General features: G+C 37.6%; 2 protein-coding genes across 3 annotated transcripts in view; one reads left to right on the top strand and one right to left on the bottom strand.

Annotated features, from left to right (window-relative positions):
- The first annotated feature begins 1,410 nt into the window (after positions 1–1,410).
- LOC121503828 (transcription factor 20-like) lies at positions 1,411–9,265 on the top strand. Of its 2 annotated transcripts, none has more exons than XM_041778390.1 (6): positions 1,411–1,880; positions 2,403–4,309; positions 7,080–7,173; positions 7,326–7,375; positions 7,769–7,829; positions 8,128–9,265. In XM_041778390.1, the coding sequence occupies exons 2-5, from the start codon at positions 2,405–2,407 to the stop codon at positions 7,808–7,810; spliced, it is 2,091 nt and encodes a 696-aa protein (XP_041634324.1). In that variant the 5' UTR covers positions 1,411–1,880; positions 2,403–2,404; the 3' UTR covers positions 7,811–7,829; positions 8,128–9,265. The 2 variants fall into 2 exon arrangements, with proteins under 2 accessions (XP_041634324.1, XP_041634325.1); XM_041778391.1 differs by having other exon boundaries at positions 1,411–1,829.
- Positions 9,266–10,745: 1,480 nt separating this feature from the next.
- map3k3 (mitogen-activated protein kinase kinase kinase 3) overlaps positions 10,746–24,711 on the bottom strand; it is a 32,834-nt gene continuing 18,868 nt past the window's right edge. Inside the window, exons 8-17 of the mRNA XM_041817407.1 lie at positions 24,013–24,146; positions 23,544–23,617; positions 23,294–23,361; positions 21,191–21,286; positions 20,921–21,082; positions 20,296–20,444; positions 17,410–17,541; positions 16,790–16,919; positions 16,488–16,665; positions 10,746–14,805 (exon numbers count right to left, since the gene is read on the bottom strand). Of these exons, the coding sequence (XP_041673341.1) occupies positions 14,577–14,805; positions 16,488–16,665; positions 16,790–16,919; positions 17,410–17,541; positions 20,296–20,444; positions 20,921–21,082; positions 21,191–21,286; positions 23,294–23,361; positions 23,544–23,617; positions 24,013–24,146 (1,352 nt within the window). The 3' untranslated portion in view covers positions 10,746–14,576. The remainder of the gene's footprint in view (positions 14,806–16,487; positions 16,666–16,789; positions 16,920–17,409; positions 17,542–20,295; positions 20,445–20,920; positions 21,083–21,190; positions 21,287–23,293; positions 23,362–23,543; positions 23,618–24,012; positions 24,147–24,711) is intronic.

The following is a 24,711-nucleotide window of genomic DNA, read 5'->3' on the forward strand; positions in this document are numbered from 1 at the left end:
ATTTTTTTTCTTCCTTCAATGAAATAAAGCACAGTTTAAGATAAAGCTACGTGTTCAGAGCAGATTTCAATCCTCCCATAACAGTGTAGAGCCTAAAGATCAAAATGCTCAATACTGCAGGATGCTGTTTTGACCATCCTTTTTCGAACCCTAACCTCTTTCTGAGGCACTGTGAAAAAAAAGGTTGGAATATGTCAAAGACATGCAACATGTGCCATAGACACATGTAGACAAAAATTGTTGGTATCCTTCCAGTGAAGAAAGAAAAACCCACAATGGTCAATAAACTAAGCTGAAACTGACAAAAGTAATATAAATAAAAAATTGCTGATAAATAACAAATGAATGAATTGTGGTTCAGCAGAATCATTTAATAAAAGCCTAATGAAAGACCTGGACAAAATTGATAGTACGCCTAGAAAAGATGCAAAATAATCAGACCATAGAGACATGTTAAACAAAGGTGTGTCCTGTTTATAGTGTCACAGGTGTCTTCAGACTTGTGATCAGTCAGTCTGCCTATTTAAAGGTTGAAAAGTAGTAACTTTGGTATCATGGTGTGTACCACACTGAACATGGACCACAGAAAACTAAGCTGCTTTGCTGCATCTGGCACAAGGTGTCTGAATCTATGCAGTGCACAGTGAAATCTCAAGACAATCAAGGAGCAGAGTGTGCTGCCCAGTGTCAGAAAGCTTGGTCTCATTCGCAGGTCATGGGTCCTCCAACAGGATAATGACCCAAAACACACAGCTGAAAACAGCCAGAACTGGTTAAGAAGAAAACCTTGGACTATTTTGAAGTGGTCTTCTCTGAGCCCTGATCTAAATCCTTCTGAACTTCTGTGGAAGGAGCTTAAATATGCAGTCTGGAGCTCTCCTTTGGTACAAAATGCCTTATGCTTTATGTCGGTGAACATGTGAAACTGACTCATTATTACATTTAACAAAAAAGAGATTTTTGTTCTTTAGCACATAAACACAGTGTCTAAGATCCACTGTTTGTAACAGCAAGTTTATTTCGGAGTTGTATTGAAATTTTGACTTTAATCTCGAAATTTCGACTTTAATCTCAACTTGCCCAAAATCATTTTCTCCTTCAAAGGTTTCCCTAATCTATGGAACCCAATTTCCTCCGGTTAAAAAAAAAAAAAAAAAAAAGATAGGAAAATTAAAATAATAATGATAAAAAAAAATGTTAAGTCATAATTATGAGATACAAAGTCATAATAATGAGATACTAAGTCAAAATTATGAGATACTATCTCATGATTACGCACGACAACTTCATGTTGCACGATTTTGACATTGATTCTTTCAACTTTTAAGGGTAGGATGGAAAATGTCCTCACATCCTGGAGTGTCCCACCTACATCTTGATCAAGCGAAGTATGAGAAGCCATCTTGAGCTCTTATTTTGAAGGCCGGTAGTTCTCTTACGATGTCATGCGGGGTGCCTAAGTGTTACTTGACGTTGAAGAAGAGGGTGTCCATGACTATAATTATAATAAAGCAGCAGCGCAGAGGGTGGGCAGTGATTTCTTGCTCACAGTCACTCGGCTGAAATGTTTTTTCTCCTCTCCGTGTCGTGGCCACATTGTCGTCTCCGTTTGGAGCTAGCTTAGCGGGCTAACGTTAGCCAGTGAGCTAGCATGAGCTCGCGCTCAGTCTGCTGTTGTTTACATGCAGTGACGATGATGATGATGATGGTGATGGTGGTGATGGGCCTGGAGAGGTGTGTAAGCTAACTCAACTACAGATCTGTGTGAGGAGGCAGAGTCATCAATTAACCCGCTCTGAGAGGACCACCTGACCCACTGCAGCCTCAGGGTGAGACAACCGGACAGCTAAGCTAACCCGAGTTAAACCGCTCTCATGAATGTAAGTTAGCTTCCGTGTTACAGGCAGGTTAGGGCACCTTTAAACGGGCCTACCTGTTCACTCTTATTTTTCAAAACCTCCGCTAAATGACCCAAAATATGTCATTTTTATCAATAATGTACTTAAATCATATCTATTGTATTTAGTTTGAAACACATATGACGTATTTTAAAATGAAATATATTCTTATTTTAAATGTTATTGTGAATAATATGATTTAACATTAAATGAAGCGTTTACTTAAAAGTACCTTTATTAAGAAATATTTATGAAAAAAAGCGGGTTTAAAGACGTCATTTTTGTCTTTTGAACATCTTGATTAGTTTTCATATGTTTGACAATTCATATAAAATGTTTGTTTTACCTACAGAGTAACCAGTAAGTTATGTGGTGCTAGATATCTAAGTTTTAAATGTATATTGTATTAACAAATCCCATAAGAAGCTGTGCTAAGGACATAGCTTCACCTAATAAAAACAGGTTAAAACACCTATTACTGATGTGTTATTGCATGTCTTGCAGTGATGGATGTGTCCTCTCAGGATCCATCTCTCCTAGTCATGGACCTTTCTAAGGGTTACTCTGCCCCTCCCCTGATCCCCCGACACACCGAAGCCAAGAAACCTGAGTGGTACCACCGCCGACCCCCCAGCTCAGAAATCAGCTCTTCCTACAGATCCAGGCCCTCATCTTCATATACCTCCCTGGACCCAGGTCCTCCTGTCCTCTGCAGGGACATGGATCAGAGTCCTGAGTCTCTTGGAAACTACATGAATTCGACACTCACTCCCAGACTTGATCTTTACCGCGTGGACGGTGCAGGTAGAGTTGGAGTCCATGGCAGCCTGTGGCATCCAGGTTTCTACGGACCAAATCAGACAGGGGATGCAGGTCCTGAGAGCAGCGGGGGGGAGGAGAGCGACAGCGGCTCAGATGTGATCTTTCTTGTGTCTTCGTCCAAAGAGCCGCTTTTGTGCAGTCCATTCATGCAGGACGGAGTAGGACACATGGCGGAGCCGCTGTCCCCCACTGTGTCCTCACTGGATGAGGGACAAGTCTGTTACCACCTCCCCCAGCCTCTGAGCTCCCCTAGTCCTGACAGCTCATACTCTGATGATTCGTCAGACAGCTCGGTGGACATCCCTGTCCATCACACACGGCCTGTCGTCCTCCTGTCAGACCTCAGCACTGGGTTCAGAAACCCTCCTGAGTCCGCAGGGGATGTCTCCAGTGAAGACAGTGATGTGATCGAAGTTTCAGTTTCCAACAAGAAAAAGAAAAGGGCATTTCTTTGTAAGAAGAAGGAAGTGGAAAAAGCTCCAGAGAGAGAGGTGAGACGCAGCTCCAGGGTCACAAAGTCCACCCCTGAGCCTCCAGCGTCCCCCTGCAGCACAAGAAGGAGCGTCTTGATGAGACGAGCCAAAAAGGATGCAGTGGGAATCTACAATGAAAGTGGGGACTCTGATGACCTGTTGGAGTATGCAGCCAGAATGTCCAGCTCAGACGAGGAGGAGACGCTCTTGGAGCCCAACAAGCTGCAGAGACTGAGTAGCAACTCAAACCAGTCTGACATGGACTCACAGACAAGTAGGAAGTCAGTGCAGAAAGAGACGGTGTCTCACCGTAGACTGTCTAAAAGCGTTGGTCGTAAGCAAAAGACAAGGCTCACTGCTTGCGAAACCAAAACGATAAGAAGAACTGAGCAGAAACAAAAGAGCAGAATCAATTCAATGGCCCAAAGCAATGAGTCAGCAGTCAAACAGAAACCTGCAATGAAGCGGAGGAGAAAATGTCGCTCAAAGACAGGAGCGTCTCCTCGTTTTCTTCCCAACGAGCCTGAGATCAAACTGAGACACATTAGCGTTGCAGAGAAAAAGAAAGAGAAGGAGAAGATGTCTGGGTTTTTCCGTCCATTCATTCACATAGAACAGAGGAGGTGTACTGTCATAAACTTTCAGAGGGAGGAAGAGACAGTGAGGAGCAGAGGAGAAAGACAGCAGCAAATCAGCAGGACTAAGTCTCTGTCTGGGTTTGTCCCTAACTCGTCCTGTTTCCAGCTGGGCCGTTTGGGACCAGATAGCCTGGGTCAGACCACGTTAAGATGCTGTCTGTGTGGTCAGACAGCCAATGCCATGGGCCTCGGAGATCTTCACGGCCCGTACATCCTCTCCAGCCCATCTGTGGACTGTCAGGTTCAGGACCAGGAGGAGAACAGGGCTTCGGGGACTGAACAAGAAAAGAGTTCATGTGAACTTGTAAACGGCGACGCAGAAAATCTTTCCTCTCTTAAAGATCTGAACCCTAAGGTGTCTCCTCACCTGGATGAGTGCTGGATCCATGAGGACTGTGGGATCTGGTCTGCTGGAGTCTTCCTGGTTCAAGGAAAGCTGTACGGATTGCAAGAGGCAGCTCAGCTTGCACAGAAAACTGTAAGTCACAGAATGAGATCAGAACTCTGTGTGGAATTTGCTTTGTGATGTTAATTTACAGAAATATGAAATGTATAGAAATGTCAAGGTCTGAGGTTGTCAAATTGGTGATCCTTTGATACTTTCCAAGCCCTGAGTTTTAAAGGGAAATAATTTCAGCTCTTTTATTACAATAGCATCAGAAGGGAATTACCAAAGCTTTTTTAAAAAACCCTGCAAACGATCAACCATACTTCTTTGCAATTTTGACCTTAGATGGAAAAAATAAATAGGGAGAAATGACTTTAAAACATTTTTAAAAGCACATCATTACAAAAGCCCTGAGGACATGCTTACATTTTATTCACCTCCATTTTCATGAGATAACACGTCAGTTTGGTTGTTGAGATTTTAGGAATTAACATATCATTGGTATGCCAGGTTTACTATTCTGAGAAAAGGACAGAAATAAGTCAGAGTCTCAGAGTCAGACTCTCTTGTTGAGGGCTTCTGCAAATCATTGACTTCTTACTAGGTGTGCAAGCCAACAGCTAGCTAAACTGTTAAAGGCAAATCACTTGGTACATGGCATCAGAATTACTAGTAAGTGAAGTAATTCTTGATATTTTTATCAGCTCAGGCTCAGAATCCCAGTCAGATGCTCTGTCTAGACTTCATCACAGCCACCCACCTCTACTAGCAACTGTAGCTTTGAGTGATAGCTGCTGTCCTGCTGCCATGATTTTTCAACCTGATGCAAACAGCGATGAGCTCATAGCACCAACAAAACCTTGTAGGAACTGTGCACTATTTTGATTCAGAGAATGAGGGTGAAGTCGTATGTCGTCTGTGCAGGGCTACAATCGCACATAACTGAAGGAGTGAGTGACAACATGTGGCACAGCTTCTAACTGCTAACATTCGCTTGTCTACCCTAATATCGCTATAATACCATCTTAGATAAATAGTACTTGATTTAGATTTTTATTGGTGTTTCTTGACCTTTGAGCAGTCAATCAGAGATGAGTATTGATATCCAGTACTGACACAGTACCGGTACCAACACATCCAGTACCTACTGGTCCAAATTACAACACAGATATTGATACCATCACCCGGCAAAGGTACAGAATTTATGAGACTGTGTGATTTATGTGCATGGACTTTATGTCAGCTAAAAGTGAACATCTTTGATTTGAGGAAATAATCCCACTGACTGACACTTCAACATTATTATTGTATATAGAAGTTGTGTGTATAGAAGTTAGACCGGTTTCCTTTTCTTATCTTATGTTCTGCTGGTATCTTTCAAAGACATTTTTGCAAATCATTTATGATACCCAGACAGCTTTTACTCCCCAGCTGACTTTCAACACGCTCATTTTTTCTCGAAACAGTATTGACTTTGGGCACCGGGACCTATAAAAACTGTCTATGTTGGGCTGAAAGATTTGGGAAAATAATGTAATTGTGATTTCTTTAACCTGACATTTTGATAATATGCAGTTATTTCTTAAGTTCCTCATCTCATGTATTTTCCAACAAAAACAAGCAATAATCCAATCTATACCACAGCCAACACAGTATAAAATAGATTAAACTAGGGCTGAACAATTGTAAAAAAAAATATCTAGTTGTGATGATTTTGACTCATTTTGCAAATTGGATATGAACTGTTGTATTAAAGATTGATAATTTTTATGTAATTCTCATATTTAAGATGACAAACATTTAAAAAATGAAGAAAATAGGATTTTTTTGTACACTATTCTAAAAATATGTCACTAGAATGATTGCCTGATATGTAATGTATAACAGCTCTGTTGCAAAAAACAATTTAAACTGGTATTTTGACACAAATTTTAGGTCAAAGAAATATTGCACCTTCTATGATTTGAAAATTGCAACAGGCCATATTGTGATTTAATCTAAATTGCGATTAATTTCCCAGCCCTACTATGTATCAGGAGAATATCAATACTCTGCCACAGTGATTTTTCACTGACATGGATTTGTGATAGATGATTAGCATGATAATGCTAAAAGAGAGTCATGTGCGCTGGGTTGGCTCAGTGGCTAGAGGCGGCCGCCCTGTGCAGAGGCTGGAGTCCTCTGGAGTCCATTGGTCATGGGATCAATTCCTGGTCTTGACACTGTTTGGTGCATGTCCTGTGTTTCCTGTCTCTCTTCAGCTGTCCTACCTGATTAAAGGCAAAAATGTCCAAAAAAAATCATCTTTAGAAAAAAGAAAAAGATATTTCTGCAGATATTATCTGGCTATAAAAATCTGGCTATATGAGCTGTAAAAGTTGGCTGTATGATTAAGTTTAAAAAGGGCTATGTATAATTAATGCTGTTATCACTGAATGATCTGCTTTTCATGATTCACCTTTAAATTGGTGAAAAACAGTAAATTACTATTTTGAATTTATTTAAGTTTTTTTTTTTGCCCTTATTTGGAGAGGACAGGGCAGAGAATATTGTTAGAAATCAGACAGAGAGGGGAATGACCAGCAAGAGAAGAGCCATGAGTCAGATTGGAACCTGTGCTGCCCACTTGGAAGAGTAGCTTCTGTTTATGGGGCGTGGTGTAACAGTATTCTGTGCAAGTCTTTCTTAAGGCCCAGTTTGAAGCCTGTGAAGTTAACTCAAATGGAAAACATCAAACCTAAATTTTAATTCATCTAATGATGATGCAAGACTGAGAAAATTCTCAGGTTTAAAAAGTTTGTAGATGTTTTCTCATTACCTCATCAAAATATCTTTACTAAATCTCTGTCTGTGTGTCCAGGTGTGCTCAGACTGCAAACAGACAGGTGCAATCATGGGATGTTTCCAGAAGGGCTGTGAATTAAACTACCACTACAGATGTGCCATCCAGTCAGGTACAGTTTAAAGCCCTTACAGTATAAAAGCATAAATATAAAAGTGAAAGAGAAGATGTGTCAGTATGTCATAATATTTTAAAACAAACATCACCTCTTCCTCACTGACTTTAAAGCTTTCACATGTAGTTTATTTCTGTCTTTGTTTTCAGGTTGTGTATTAAACGAAGAAAACTTTTCAGTTCTCTGCCCGGAGCACAAGGTAAACACTTGCAGTGTGAGGAGCTGAGTGGCCTCTGGGGGGCGCTGCTGTAGTCCTGAATTGTTCTACAGTGGTATAAAGGTGTAGATGTGTGTGTGAATTGTTGAAGTTGGTGCATGATGGTGATGTACTCTAAAGATAGAAAGGAGACTGACACACATCAGAATAGAAGTGTTTAAGATTTCCACAAAGATTATAATGAAGCAAAATAAAAAGTCAGTGTTATCTAATGTCAGACAACCTGAACTTCACACACTTTTAACCCAACAGTGTAATGTTACAGTTGATGTCACATTCTGCTCTCTAAAATCAGACAAAGTTATGATGTGGGGTTTATTTTGGTTGATGTGTGGAATAAAATAAAGTTTGTTTATATGTGTTTGTTTAAAACAGAACAGGATGTTCAGTACAGTAACCAGACGACACAGGAGGTGACACAGACGGGACACTGCAGGTATAATTTATTTCTATTTATTTGTCTCTCTGCAGTTGTAGCAGTCTGTTTGAATAGATTTCAAAATATGTGAACATTTTTATTCACATCCATTTTATTCATTGTTTTTCTTAAGTTCCTAACTGGATTGTAAAAATGAAGCACTTCCTGTTTGTAAAATCTGTGCTGGATGTCGTTTTCTCACTGGAACCACATAAAAGCTGCTGATTGTTCCAACAGGCTGAATCACTGAGAGAAAATAGCTGATGGATTCAAAAATTGCCTAACTTTAAATGTGATTTCTTGTCCTTTTTTTCAGATGACTCCACAGATCTCCTCAGGGTGCGACTAGTTGTGCCTAACTTCACCTCTGCTGTTTATAACACTGAGTAAAGTGTGCGTGTTTGTGTTGATGTTGAAGGAGTGTGTGTATGCGTGAGCGAGTGTATTTATTTCCCCTCTTGTTTCAAACTCACCCTGTCACAAACCCAGTTTATCTTATCAACATAATAAAAGTGATATTTTAGAGTTTAAATGATTCTGTTTTTGTTTAGAAGATCTTTGTATAAGCTAATGTTTTTTTCTACAGTTTTTGTACTTTTCTATCACTGTTACAGCTGCAGTTATCACACATAACACAAATATAACACTTTATTTATTATGAGCAGACTGCATGTTTGCATTTGTGCACTTTACTTTATAATTTGATGGTTAAATATGCCTTTCATTGAATTTGTTTTGACCTTTTTACCAAATGTATTTAAATTTTATTAAAGCTGCAAAAACATAAATATTGATGTAAATAAAAATGTGTACGTCTTGTTTAAAATCACACTATAGTTTTACAGCTGAGGACATCCCCTTTACCTGGGAGGCAAAGTTAACTTATTCATTTTACACTAAGTTTTGTTCCATGGATGTTTGATTCTGCTCACAACAATCGAAAATAAAGAGCCTCAAACATAACAGAACATCTGACAGAGTTCACAACAGAAAAATATGCAAACACCACAGTTTAGTGGAGAACTTTCTCTTATGTGACTGGGTCAGTTTAACTAAATCACAAATTAATCCATGACTTTGCATTGTCTGGTATCAGATGATTGATTGATTTAAATTTGTGGAATAACTCGTTAAGAAGCACAGGAGCAGGATTCAACCTCGATGATTTCTTTGAATTGACTTTTTAAAATGATGGATTTGTATTTGATGTACATTCTGAACATTTCTGTTTTTATTGCTTTCATGTGAAGCTGCAGCTTTGATTTCTTACTTTATTGAACCTGAATTGTTTCTGATTTCTTGAAAAATAACATTGATTTAACATTTGACACAGTGAAAGGGTTTCATCTGCAGCACCACTTCATTATTTCATATTCATTTTTTTCCTACAAATGTGAGCAGACCTTGTTTGTTGGACTCAAATTGGAAACTAATTAAACCTGTTTTCTGATCAGTGTGTGGCAATCTCAATTTGTGGAAATTTCTAAATATTTTGATCAGCATTTCATCAAAGTTTTAAGACACTTTTGCAAGAATGTAAGGATTTCTCTTTAAAATTTCAGATAATAGACAATTTATGTTCAGGCATTATCTAAAATTTACTCTGAAATTTCAGATTTTTAAAATGAAATATTTGATGAAATCTTCCCTGAAGAATTTTATCAAGATTTTGTGTGTGTGAAGATTTCATTTAAAAAATTTGACTATACAGATTTTTTTTAAAATTCAGAAGTATGTATTTTACTTTGTGTTCAAAAAGAAATTTGAAAAGATTTTTATCTAAATGTAGGTGAAAATGGGATTTTTTTAAGAGATTTTCTTTCTTTTTTTAATTTGGATTTTTAATGAGAATATTTAAAGCATAAACATCCAAAAATATTTGGAAAATTTGCAAATATCATCTGAAATGTACATGCACTGCTTAAACAAACAGCTTTCATCGCACTTTTCATCAGAATTTGTTGAAATATGTTTCTAAAATCTTAATGTAAAATTTTCAGCAGAAATTTGTGATTTTTTTTTTTTTTTTTTTTTTTTTTGCTTGCCTTTTTTTTTTTTTTTTTTTTTTTTTCTTTTTGACATTTCAGGATTTATTTATGTGTGTGTCTGTTTGTTTTGGGTGTTTTGATGTAAATTTTCATCAGCATTTTTGTGAGATTTCCTCAGTTATTGTCATTTCAAATTTTCTTCCAAAAATTTAGATTAAAGGTTTTTTATTTATTTATTTATTTTTTATTTATTTATTTTTTAAGAAAATGTTAGATATTTTAAAATAAGCTTTTTGTTGGGAAGTATCCAAACATTCATGGAAAATTTCCTGCCCAGTTTTTTTATGAGATATTTCAGGGAATTTATGTCTAAAATTTTGATGAGAAATTTCCAGTTGCTGTTTTCTTTGGATATTTCCACCAGAAATCAGAAATTCAAAACTCCATTCTCCCTAGAAGAAATGACAGTGGAATTTAGGCCTTTTAGTGTGTAAAACAGCAGCCACAACAGTCCTTGAGCTAATTCCAAATAGAAATGACAAAATGTGACAAAATCAGGACATAATTAAACTTTTGACACACACCCTGTGATATCTAAAGGTTAAAAAGCAAGAAGGGGGTGAGAAAGACAAGGACACTAATGACTGAATGGATGAGAACGAGTTATCTGCTTCTCTCTTGTTTTTGCTCAAAATAAGGTGCATCACAAAAGCTGCATCCTCATCTCATGCCAGTTCAAGAAAAAGGCCTGTTTGATCAATCTGTTGTTCCATCTCACAGCCAGAGATCTTTCTAGAGATCTTTTCTTCTTGCATTTGGCTGTTTTAGCTTGTGAGATGATAAAAAGAACTGAAATAGAGGAAAACACAACGAGGTAGAGAGAAAGAGACAGGGTAGAAATTGAGCTTTGTCTCCTCTAGCCTCATGAATCCTCAGAAAACACATTTTTCAAAACAATTTATTACTTTAGAAGAAAGGGCATGACATATATACAGTATACAATATATATATGTATATATAACACTCTTCAAACATACTATCTTTCCTTGCTGTATAATACATTTAGTACATCAGACTTTGCACTGCAAGTCCTGTCATGATACATACTCATACATTTACATATAGAGAGATCTCCTAGTCTAGGTTCATTTGCTTACCACAGGGTTCTTTGTCTTTTTCTTTAAAATGAATAATTGCAACATGTTTTAGCTGCCTTTAGCTTGTAGCGGCCACATAGAGAGTTCTCATATTAGGCAGCAGGAAGCCCTTTGCCCAGATAATCTTTCAATACTGGACTCGTTTGAACCCTGGGATAAACAAAATTGTCATCTGGGTTGAAAAGCAGACTCTGAAATCCAGCACTGGCTCTGGTCCGGCTCGTCTTTGGCTCACACACACTTTTTAATTTTACCGCAGTGACTTGTGCATCACATGTTAAAATATTCCTGATAGATTTTCTTGTAAATTTGGCCACTACATCCACAGCCCGTCAGGTAATACTGCTAATTGTAGCTAAGAATGTGTATTTTGTTGAGCTGGAACACACAGCGTGTGGTCAGAGTCCCTTTTCCACCCATTTTTCATTTAAAAATCATATTCTCTAATGTCTGCAAAACCAGCTGCTTTCAACAATTTAACTACACAAAATCCCCAAAGTATCATTCAATGCTGACACAGTCTGAATATAAAAAATAAATCCTTACATAGTATACATTTGCTTATAGAACCCACCTGGACTTGACATGGGGATATAAATTAAAAAGAATTAAACTATTTTCACATTTGAAGTAAAAAAAAAATAAAAAATAAAAAATAAATTTGGTAACGAGAACAAAAACTCCACAACATTCATTTTACACAAAAAAGTGCATCTGATTGAAAACTGATCCTTAAGCTATAAAGGGAGTGTTTGGTCCAGACACACTAGAAAATAAAACCTTCTAAATTAAGGCCTGAAGTTGAAAACCATAAAATAAGCATTGTTCGCCTCTTAACATAAAAACCAAGCTCATAGTAAAGCCTTTTACTGCTATTATCTGGCACTTTGTCTGCTGATAATACCTTCAACACTAAAGAGCTCAAGCAGGAGCTCTTAGACGGATATGTCACAAGTAAAGGACAGAAGAAGACTGGGGAAAAGGAATTTAAAGGAAAAGCACCCTCAGTTTGTCTTGAAAGGTTACAGAGCTAACTCACATTTTCTATGGGAGTTTATCTGGCTAGAATGGTGTGACACAAATGCTGTTGAAAACAAAAACAGTAGCTTAACAGCTGGGTGTTCGAGAGTCTCTACACATGAATTAAACATTTCTGCATCAGAACAAAATCTGTTTCCAATGTTGTGACTGAATTTCCACGCAGCTACTGTGCCCATAAAAAGAACTAACCCCCTTTCATTGATTTCATTAATTAATCTTAAACAATATATTTTTCCTTTTTGCCCAGACCTCAATCCTATAGAGAATTTGTGGCTGGACTTGAGAAGAGCCTGATCCCAGTGCAACCTGACCACGCTTGAGCAGGTTGGCAAAGAATGGAGAAAAAATGTCTAGCTGTGCTGTGATTGTGGCTGAGGGTGTTTTCACTTTAACATTAAAGGGATTTTTTTTGGTATATTTTGGTCAAAAAGCCAAATTATATTGACTGTGATTGATTTATAAAATCAATAATATGGTAAAACATAAAAGAGGTGAAAACATTTTGTGGCACTGAAGCTGGAAATGACATTTGTCCTTGTTGGCTTTGTGAAATAAAGAAATTTAAATTAAATTTTGTATGAACTACAAAAATAAAATGAATTAACACTGATGCAGTTTTTCACTCATAATAAGAATGACAGCTGAAAATTTCTCTACTTTATGAAAAAGTTATTTTTCCAAAAGTATAAAATTGGATATAAAAACTTGTTTTGCAAAAATGTAAAATGTCTTTCGTCCAGGTTATTAGCAGCATGTTTACATTATTCTGGCCCAGTTATATCTCTTCTTAAGGCTTGTGGCCACAGTTTTCTAGCTGGTAGGTCCGTATTTTCTACACAAAACCAACATAGGTCAACATTTTCACCACTTTCATCATCCTAGGTTAAAATATGGCCACATTAGCTGTGTTATGCACTGAGACCTCTCACAGTTTTGAATAGTTAAACTTTTGGCCACTGCTGCACTTCTATGTCCTTCTACCCCACCAACCAATCAAAATCAAGAAGGAGGTGGACCTCTAACAACAATTGACTGTCACACTTGTTTCTTATAGGGTAAAGTTTCCAGACAACACAATTCCTTTCCTTTTTGAAATATTAACTTTGTGAAATTTCCTAAATAATTCAAAAATTCAGGATATAGAAAGCAATTTTAAACAGACTTAAGCCAAGGACAGAGTGTACAATTTAGGCACAATTACACCTCATTTATAAGGATTCAGGTACTGTTGGCACCAAAAATTGGTAGTTTCATTCTTTACAGTAGTAAATGACAGTCAAGGCTATTTCATCTCACATCCTCCAATGCAAAAGCGAGCGTGTGTGATGTTTGTTTCTGATTCTCTGATTTGTTCTGTCACATTAGCTGAATTTTAAGTGCAGTCGTGGGGAGGAGGGTTTCCGGTTTGGGGACCTCAGAATTTAATCTCTACTGTTTTCATTTTTTTGTCATGAAAATCTTTCTGCACTGTTCTTTGCTCTTTATTTGACACAGAAATGTGGTCCAGCTCTGATAAAACTGCAAGGCTAAATGCTACACTGGCGACAGCCACCGCTATCTGCATTCCATTGCAACTAAACCCCGCCTCCTTCTCTCCTAAAATGATGCTGATTGGTAAGGTCCCTTCTCAGAACGGGCTTAATCGATTGGAGCTTTGCAAGATGTATCTACCTGATGACAGACATGGAATCTGGCCAGTCTGCTATTCAATTTAACTGCCAAAACATAAACCTGTTAGGGGTGTGGACACAGGCCCTTAGACATCCTTCTGAGTTTTCCAGGATCATCAGATAAATATTTCTGAGCTGCTTTATCACAAATTTAACAGTAATAGAAGGAGTGATGCTGCAGTGTATTATAGTCCACTAAGAATGCTGTCAGTAGAAGAGGTTGTATTGTTAATTTTGACTCAATGCTGTCTTAATTGCAAAAAACAAGGAAACTTAGCTAAACATTGTTCTTCTATTAAACTCCAGTGTAGCTGCTCTACACGTGTACATTACTCTTCTGTCTTTCAAACATGCAGTCAGAAATCTAGTCTGCATCGGAAATAGCTTAATTGGCTTTCATGGGGTTCAAGAGTGGAATTTCTTTAAAAAAAACAGACATGAGTGAAAAACAAGGAGAAAACCCTTCCCAGCAGGGTTTAAACCCCACTGGGCAAACTTGAGATTGAAGCTGCTGTAGCTTTAAACCGGTGCTGAGCTAAAAGTTTATGAAGCTCCTACAGAAAGTAAACTCTGGAGAGGAAACTTTGTAAAGACACAACCGGTGCATAAATGATGGAGGGCATCATTAGGAGTGTTTGTGTGACAGATCAGCAGCCCACCAGATGCTTAGTCTGTTTGTTTGCCCCACTGGTGAGCATGAGGGCTGTCGCTGGGCACGAAGGCACTGATGATGTAAAATGTCTGGATGTGTGCAAAGATCTCATTGAATCATTTGAACAGTTGCTAAAGTTTGGTAAGTTTAACATAACACTGACTTCTAGACCACTTCCTGGTCTCCATTCCTGCTCTGGATGTGTTCAGAGAGGCTACAGATACTGCTGAGGCGACTGTGCCAACCAGGCAGGCTCATCAGCACAGAATCTGGGAGAAGGGATGTCTGAGCAGCTCCTCTGCGCTGGGTCTGTGTTTGGCCTCCACAAAAATGCAGCTGATGAAGTTCTGCGCCTGGTCCGAGGTGTGCGAGGGCAGCAGAGGGTTGGTGGGCTGTGTGGCGATCTTGAATATGGCGGCCATGGCCTCAAATTCAGCCCAGGGAGGTTTTTCTGTCAACATTTCTACCACCGTACAGCCCAGACTCCTGGAAAAGAAAAAGTGCATTCTGAAGCAGAGTCACATAACAAGCTGAAACAAATAACCACGTATTACGTCTCAGCGGCCCCACATCTAAGCTCTAAAGGAATGTTTTGAGTGTAAACTCTCATTCTCCTCCTCCTGTCTGGGAGGTAAAAGCCCTCCTGGAAGGATAACTCCCCGTCCAGCATGGGACATACCAGCCCCTCATACGACCTGTCTGACTGGCTTACAGCCAATCACATCACTCCTCGTCACAACTTGTTCAGTACATAAGAGAAAATGAACTGCTCTGTGTGGGGGAGACATGGTGTGAAGTAGGTTACATACAGAAAACTATTTCAGCATTCTGCATGGCTCATCCTGACAACTCCTGTTGCAATGTTTCTCTTTAAATTAAAGCTCCAATGAGGAATTTTAAGATAGTGTGGAGTTTGGCACCCCCCTGTGGACTAAATGGTATCTCTAATCACTACTGCTTTTGTCTGTACATGTACAAGGTATTCTTTTTCAACCAAAAAGGGGGTGTAAAATAAATCACAATTTCACCATTATGGAAATAAAGGCTTTTACACTAAACACATTAAAAGAGTCTTGATTTATCACAATAAATAAGAAAAAACTACTCTAGGCAAAAAAGAAAAATGTTCTAACTTAGCATGTGTACATTTTAAGATGCTCTCACAGCATTTTAATGCCATCAGACAAAATTCAAGATGGGTTTAAGCCAGTGGTTCTCAACAGGTGGGTTGGGACCCAAAAGTGGGTTGTGAAGCCCTTTTCAGTTGGTCGCTGATGTGTGCCTGAGAAAAAAGTTGCGCAAAACTGTCTATGAGACGCTATAAAACATGCATTTTTTTACCTTTTTTCATTGTTTTTTTACACCTTTTGTACTGTCTTAGGCCCAGTTTGTACTATTTTTTATTCAAAACATCTGATTAACCAAAAAGATCTCCAAAATTTGGGTCGCGATTCTCCTTGAGGGGTTGATGGTGGGTCCTGTGACTCAACCAGTTGAGAATCACTGGTTTAAGCAACTGCCGATCCAGTGCTAAAAAAATAACCTAAAGTTATTTTGGATTCACAAGAACCATGTTGTAAATTGCTTAAGCTAATAGGACTCTTTAATATTAGTTTATCACACCTCATATCATTTTCATCATTTTGAAAATTGGTACTGCACATCAATTTTTTTCTCATATGGTGCAGGCCTAACATAAAAATAGAATATAAGTCCAATATAACAAAAATGTGATTGTAAGATTCAAGTTAATTTCCTATTTTTAAGCCTTTAGAAACTCCCTGAATTTATTTGGAATTATGTCACGTGTAATTTCATACCATAATATACAGATCAGAAGGAAAAGATTTTACAACGGCATCAGCCAATTCAGACACAAATTTTTAGTCATACAACTTGCTTGAAAGTTACGTCAACTTTCATCCTGATAGGGTGTCGTTTGGTATGGGTATGTTATCTAATGAACAAATTGTTCTGTCAGTTACATGTTTTTATCATGCACTTCCACTTTCAAAGAAGTTCAAGCACTTTCTAAACCTTAAAAACACAATATAATTCAGGCATTTCAAGCACCTGTATGAACCCTGTAAAAGGTAAATAAAAAGTAAAAATTGTAGTAAAAGTAGATAGTGACAGGAAAGGCAGCAGCATATATCTTCAGCTCTTACCAGACATCTGCCTTCCTGCCGTAACCCTCTCCACTGATCACCTCCGGGCTCATCCAGTAGGGGGTGCCAGTCACTGAGCGGATGCCCGTGCCAGACATGCAGATGGTCTGCAGCCTCTTGCTGGCACCAAAATCTCCGAGCTTCACATTGCCCGCTGAATCCCTCAGGATGTTGGCACCTTAACAGCAGAGTTGACAAGAAACATAAAAATATTATGTCACCACTGAGCTGCCGTGTCAGCAAACAGAAACTCCCACAATAATCCGGTGTTTAAAGAGGCCTCTGTAGTTCAACAGGACTACCTTTGATGTCCCTGTGTACGATCATGTTGCTGTGCAGGTACGACAGTCCTTCTAGGATCTGTCTCGTGTATTTCCGGGTCACGTTTTCTGTCAGCGCCCCGTAGGCTTTGAGCTGGTCTTTGACTGAACCCTGATAGGATGGGAGGGAAAACAGAAATTCAGGAAAGTGAGTTAAACATCTTATGTTCCACTGTCCCAACATATTTTGATTTGTCAGGGAATTGGGAACAAATCCACAACCAAAACAAAGTTCTTTAAAAGTTTCCTGGAAAAGTTCCTGCTTTTGAAAGAGCTATAAGTATTTCCTTTCAAAACATTGGGCACAATTTCAGGTAGAAACCTGATCAGCCTCTTCTCTGCATGTCAAAACATATTTATATCACAGAGTTAATTCATGAAAGCTTAATGTTTTAATTTGTTTTCCTTATTTCTTCACTTTATTCTATTATGTAATTGGCTTAGTGTCTTGACTTTAAATTACAGCCTTGCATTATGACTTAAAATGCAATTAGAAAGAAAAACAAAAACATACTGCTGCAGAATCCACTTCTTTGTCTCAACATGCAAACACTGCTCTAAACCGTTGTTTAAAGTGAGATATTAAAGTGGGTAAGACTCACCCCTGGCATGTACTCCATGAAAATAGTGAGGGTCTTCTCATTGCGGTCCCTCAGACAGCCGTAGTACTGAACAATGCGCTCATGATGCAGATTTTTTAGCAGCTGGATTTCACACTCCAAAGCGCCGACCTCCTGTAGTAAAAACAAAAGGCTGTCAAATAACACACTAAAGATTTAAACAATCCCTGTGTGATACTGGATTTTTGCTGATAACCAATATGCTCATATTTCAGCCGATACTATAACATATACAAATTTTTTTTCATTGTAAAAACACTAGCCTCTTAAAGTCTTACTTGTCACTAATTTTTGTCATCAAATAAAGCTTAGCTTCAGCTCATGCAGGAAATAAAAGCCAGCTGACTGAATTATTGTCTCCCAACACTCACAGCCAATCACAGCTTGTTCTCCCGACAAAAAGAAATTCAAATTTGGATTCATCTGACCACAGAACAGTTTTCTATTTTGCCTCAGCCTATTCAAATGAGCTTTGGCCCTGAGAAGATGGCAGAGTTTTCTGTATGGTGTTCCCATATGGCTTTTTCTGTGCATGACACAGCTTTCTTACATTTGTGACTAGCACAGGCAACTGTGTTGACAATGACTTCTGAAAGTGATTCTGAGCCCATTCCAGTCCAGAATCATGCCTGTTTTTAAGGCAGTGCCACCTGAGGGCTTCATATTCAAAATGAGCTAAGACTTTTTTATGAAATGGTACAATGTCTCAGTTTCAACATCTGATATGTATCTATGTTCTATTGTGAATAAAATATGGGTGTTTGAGATTTGAAAATTATTGCATTGTTTTTAATTACATTTTACACAGTGTCCCAACTTTTTTGGATTTGAGGTTGTATCTGTATCAGGGGTTTCTGGCACTGTGCTCTCTGGAGAAAAAGGGCATTCTTTGAATTCCACAAACTCTGTCCTATTTGTTTCCACTGATGAAAACCAATTAATAAACACAGGAAAGAAAAACAGTGATTTTAGACAACATGAGGAATCTACAAGAGTGAAACCAAAGGAGGAAAGCAAATAAAACCAAAGAGCAAAGTTTCCCAAAAGAGGTTCCTGTGTTTACTTCAGAGAAAGAGGCAAAACAGAGAGATAGAGAGGGGAATAAAGATGAAAAAAGGAATCCAAATGTTAAGAATTCCTTTTTAATTTCTTTTTTTTTTTTTTTTGCGGGGGGGGGGGGGGCGGGTATAGGACACTTTCTGTTTTATTCAGCTTCTAGAGATCTGCTGGTAAGGAACCGTCACTGGCAAGGTTATAAGAGTTTTTGATTTTTCATTATTTTAATTCTTATTTAGTTTACCTTTTGTTTTAGATTTCATTTTAGTTTTTCTTACTGGTTTCTCAGTTTAGTTTAGCTTTAATTTTGAAAAAATGCTTCATTTTAATGTCAGGGGCCAGACCCAAAAGGGCTCTTCACTTTTCATTTTATTTATTCAGTTTTGATGTTTGTATACAAATCAAGACCTAAAATTAACCGCTGTGTGAAGTCTTCTTCACACACTTCTTCACTCTCTCCAGGCCTGGGTATTTGTGTCAGACAGTCTGCTGATGTCAATGACAAAAACTAAGGAGATTTTGTCTCTAATTTTATTTTATTTTAGCTAGTTTTGTCAACACAGTATTAAGTTTTAATTTTTCTCGTAAAGCTCAGTTTTTATTTAGTTTCAGTTAACTAAAATGATTTTTACCTTTAAGTTTTAGTTATTTAATTATCTTTATATATATATATATATATATATATATATATATATATATATATATATATATATATATATTTAGTCATTATACTATAATAACCATGGTCACTGGACACTGGCTGTATCCTGCCACTACATAATCCATCAATATAGAATTATATAATAGTCAAGTATAAAGATGCATGCACTTTGTATTATGATTAGATGTATTAGATTCTTGCTCTTTGCTTCTGGACAGCCGTTTGACTGTTACACGTCCCGAACCCTTCCTTAAATAAAGAATAGCAAAAGACTTCACCATGGAGGCAGCTGAGTTATAAAGACTTTTAATAGTTAATTCTTAGCTAACTGTCCACATACCAGGATGATGACCACATAGTTAAAGATTAAAAAATGAGCTCATTGTTGGTGTTTAAAGATCCAAACGGAAGTGCTGACTCATGAACCGTTATTAATAAACAAATAAAGGTTTGATATTTTACAACAGACTGTAATGATTCCATTCTTTAGTTATAAAGCGAAATGTGAACGAGAAGAGGAAGTTATGCCAGCTACTGACAAATCAGCTTGTTTTAAATGGCCATCCAGATGTACTGAAAATGAAAGAACTAAAACCAAGTATGAAAAAAGGGATCTAATGAATTTATAATGATTAATTGATCATTTGCATGTATGAATAATAAAAGGAGTGGAGCACACTCACTGCATCAATTGCATTTGGTTGGTTAATTCTAAGTTCATGGAAACATTTCTCCATGATCTCTTACTTTCTTTAAGTCCTCTCAGTTTTCAGTTGAGCCCGCTTCCAGCATGTTTCAGCTTGATGCCAATTATAACAATTAGAATGCAAAGGCCATCTGGTCAATTTCAAAATAAAATACCATGCAAAAACTGTTCATCATTTACTGTATCAAGATTACATTAAAACATGAGTCAAATAAACAAACAGATCACCCTCCAACAGGTAAGAAAACAAGATGTTTGTATTTGATCCTCTTAATTCCTGCATGAACATGTGATTAACCCATCGAATGTTATGGTTTTCCACCACAGTTTACAGCAATTTAAAGCGTGCACTGTAACCATATTAACAACCAATTTAAATTAACAGCCCTAACAAATTAGCAGCAAGCGGTCTGCTCCTTTGCAGACATGAGGCTAAGTTTCTAACCTTGCTGGTGTCTGGACTCTCAGGATCAAACTGGACTTGTTTGGCAGCCAGCTCCCTCCCAGTATCCACATCATAACACAAATACACCCGACCGAACGCTCCCTGGCCAAGGAGCTTCCCCCGCCGCCACGTCATCGGGGCGCTGGGTGCTGAAGAAAAAACACACACTTAGCTGTTAATTTAAGGGTTTTTGTTCCATATAATAAAAAAGAGAGCATATCTTTGTTTCTTTACTTCAGCTATTTTGCTCACAGCCAGCTGGGTTTCCCCAGCCTGCAGGCTTTGTGGTATTCTGGGCTTTACAGAGCTTTCTCTGTTTTCAAAGCACAAAGTTAAATTTGTTACATTTTTACCAATCAGATTCAGACTAAGAAGGCAAACTTGTTTTTAAAAAGTCAGAGGGCTCTTTTAACATCACCCAACTGGTCAGTTTTGCAAAATTACACGTCTAAATTAATTTGTTCACCTAACAGTTTACATAAAAATCAAACTGAATTTTTGTATAATTACATAACGCTCTACAGCTAATCCTGAAGTGCAATCTAACTATTTTTTAAATTATTTTCATACTTAGAATTAAAGTAAATTATGCTGTGGGCATTTTGATCAAGACTGCAACACTTACACTTGTGTGCAACAGATCGTTCCTGAGGCCGGAGCCTTCCCTGCGCATCCACAAGCTGCCAGCTGCCAAGACTCTCCTCGCTACCATTGAGTGACCGCCGAGAGGGAACCAGAGTGAACAGGTTCCCCTGCGGGCGACGGATCCTTGGGAACGTTCGACGGCCTAAATGGAAAGGTAGAAAGCTGAGGGCAAGACTGCACGGAAAGGGCTGCGTCTTTTAAGAAAACAGAGACAGGATTGATAAACGAGGCAAGACAGAGATTGGGGTACCTTCACTGTGGTCCTTATGATGCAGGGAGACATGGTACCTACGGGGATAGGTGCCTCCTTTCCCTGCTACTCGGTCATACACATGATTCTCCCTGTCTGGAGAAAAAATATCCAAAATTCAAAGTCAAAAGAAGATTTCAAAAAGGTCTGCCTATGAAATCTCTCTATTACTTTGGTGCATTTCACAACATAGTTGAGAGTAGTTTGGTACAGGTTTGGTGCAGTAAACTTTTAACCTCATTTTTCTTTCTGATTTTTTTCTTACATTTTTTTTGGGTGATATTTCATGATTCTTCCATTATTTTTCAATAATTTTTTCTTTGATTTTTCCCATCTTTTTTTCCCGTCCTTTCCATCATTTTTTGCATATTTTTTTGTTTTAATTTTCCATCAATTATTTTCATCATTTCTTAAAGTTATTTTTTCATCAATTTTTTCTCCTTTTTTTATTATTTTTTAAATTTTTTTCATCATTTTTACCTTGATTTTTCTTTGTGATTTTTTTCCTTGATTTTTTGACAATTTTTTCATCTCCTTTATGCGTTTTTTTTTTTTTTTTTTTTTGGCATTTTTTTTCTTAATTTATTTCAGCATTTTTTTTTTCTTTTTTTTCAGATTTTTTTTTTTTTTCTTTTTTTTTACGATTTAGATTGCATTTCAACAGCCATCGTCTCTCCAGGCTCACTCATGATGATGGGAATTTAAGCTCTTTATAGAGACTAAGATCATTTGGCTGAGCTCAGAACCTTGCTGGATCGCTGACAATGATCTCAAGCAGTCGCATATGCACTTATTACAATATGTCAAGAACTGTAGGATAGATCTCTATGGAGTAATTTGTGATTGGAAGCTCAGCTTTTTAATCCAGGTGCAAAGAACGGTGTTTATTCAGAGCTCTGAAATGCACATTGCTAAATCCATGATAATTTGACTATTTATTATGTTTTTATGCCATGAAAAACATATCAGTCTTACTATCTGTCTTCTGTTTTGACACCAGAAGTAAAAGACAACAATTTCCTGTAAAGCCTTTCAGCCAATCACAATACTCCAGTCTGTTCTTCCATTGTTTTCTTGGCAGTCAGGGCCAGCCAAAGTTCAAAAAGAGACAAGACAGTTATCTGCAAGTTTGAAAGGTAAAAAAATTATCCTCTATGGCCCAAATGATTAACAGATAATGCTTGCGCTCCTAAAATGGAAATCATGTGCATTTTACGCACTGGAATACCAAATCTGCACAAAATGTGAATTGTTTGAAGATAAATGATAGCGATAGCTTCTGTTGTGTGTTTGTTATAAAGCTGTTACTTCTCCTGATAGGCAAGGCTTGTAGTTACTGAATGCAGATGTGAAAAAGTTTGTTCACTGTTGATCTGGGTGTGATTTGTATAAAGTTTTATGGGATTCAATCTCTGTTTTATTCATTTACTTGGTATTTTGAGCCATACAACTTTTGATACATTCATCTGAAATCCTTGCAGCGCACATATTCTGATAGTCCAGGCTGTCATGAAAAAATAGATGTCTTTAACTTGTTAGTGCTTAAATGGGTTGAGACTCTACAGGCATTTTGAATGAAAAATAGGAAAGCAAAAGGGCAACAGTACATGACTGTGTACACGTTTCTTTATAAAGATGAAAAAACTACATATCCCAAAATCCATTGGGATTCATTTTATTCCTTGTTTAGGATAGCTTAAAAAGCTTTTAAACCAAAAACAGCATGTACATTTTTTAGATGTATCTTTATTGTAGTGTTTACATTTTAAATGATAATCTAATATGTCATAGTTTGAGTATTTATTGCTTCAAAATGCGGTGCTGATAACCAAATCGGCAATGGAGAAAATTAATGGCAATTTTACTCCTAGAACCACACTCTTGAGCTCTCTAAGTACCACAAACAGCTGCAGTCAGCCTGAACTGTAACATTAAAACACTCAGGAGGGGATGGTGGAGAGCTGAGGGACAAAGGAGGTATGCCCAAAGAGAATATTTTGTCTAAGAGACTGGTGCTAAAATGTTTTATCTATTGAACATCTCTGAAAATCACACATTATACCTTTGAAGGTTCAAAGGAGCAAATCTTGAAGCTTCTCTCACCTGAGCACTCCTGACGATTATCGGGGTAACTCTTGGCTCTGTGCATGCGAGACTTCCTCAGTGAGGGGCTGTGAAAAAAAACAGGGAAAGGAAGAAGGGTGAGACATGTGGAAAGGCTTCCTTTGGTGTAAAAGGGCTTTAGATTACATGTATTCCTAGGATGCAGACTTACATTTAGAGTAAGGAATGGATAATAGTGAAATATCTATGAGTAGTAAGTCCCTGGTTATAGAGAGCAGCTCAACCTCACCTGTCCGAGTTGCTGTCCAGAGACTGACAGCTTCCAGAGACAGAGTTTTCTGCACTGCTCCAGGGATCCAGCACCTGTACACGACACAGTGGAAAATTAAGGGTTTGAATGAGCATTTTCTTTGTGTAAACAAGTTTCAGATTGGAAAAATCCTCAAAAAACAAAACTGAGGTTTTAATATTTTTAGAGAAAGAAGAAATAGTTTGATATTTCTAAAACTGCTATGCTGGCAAAGTAGAACTGTAAATGGTTAACACTATGAAGTCATCTCCAACCTTAAACAGCACCCTTTAACTTTAAGTATCAGGTTGGATACCTTAACAGTGTCAATTTAATTCATATTATATTAATTTGTACTGATTCAGTAAATGTTCATGAAGTCAAATCTCATTTCTCTGTCAGAGCCATAGCATATAAAATCTGACTTTAAAGGTGGATTTTCATCATTAAAAGCAGACCAATAACTTACACACTGATCACTGGTCTCAGGGATGAACTCCCCCTCACTATTGATGCTGGTATATGAACCTTGGCGGGCAATCCTCTGCTGCCGTTCAGGCACATAGCCAGGAGGCGGTGAACTACGGCCCGTGTTCTGAGAACCTGAGATTACACAACAGCTATGAGTATAAAGGAAACATTAGATACATGAAAAGAAGAACATCAAAAATTATCTGGAGTTCATAGGCAGTAGGAAGAGGTCAATGTCTATGATTCAGATTACAGTTGATGGCAGGATACTATGTGAAAAACTGCTTGATGTATTTCCACAGCAGACATCACTTGTGGAGCACCCCGAGGCTCAATTCTTAGACCCCCACTATACTACTTATACACGCTCCCCCTGATAATGTTATCAGTCAACACAATTTCTTATCCCACCCATACAGTGCCTATAAAGTATTCACCTCCTTGGATGCTTTACTTTTTTTTATCAATATTATAAATCAATAATGGTCAGTATAATTTGGCTTTTTTGACAATAAAAGATGAGCAAAAAACCTCTTTAATGTCAAAAGTGAAAACAGATTTCTACAAAGTGATGTCAATTAACAAAAAATATGTAATGTAGAATAAGACACTGCATAAATATCCACATATTCACAGCCTTCATTTTTATTTACCTTCTGCTACAATCACAACACTGAGTCTGTGTAAAAAGGTCTCA

This window comes from Cheilinus undulatus, linkage group 21 (assembly GCF_018320785.1).
Source record: "Cheilinus undulatus linkage group 21, ASM1832078v1, whole genome shotgun sequence".
Taxonomy (NCBI): Eukaryota; Metazoa; Chordata; class Actinopteri; order Labriformes; family Labridae; genus Cheilinus; species Cheilinus undulatus.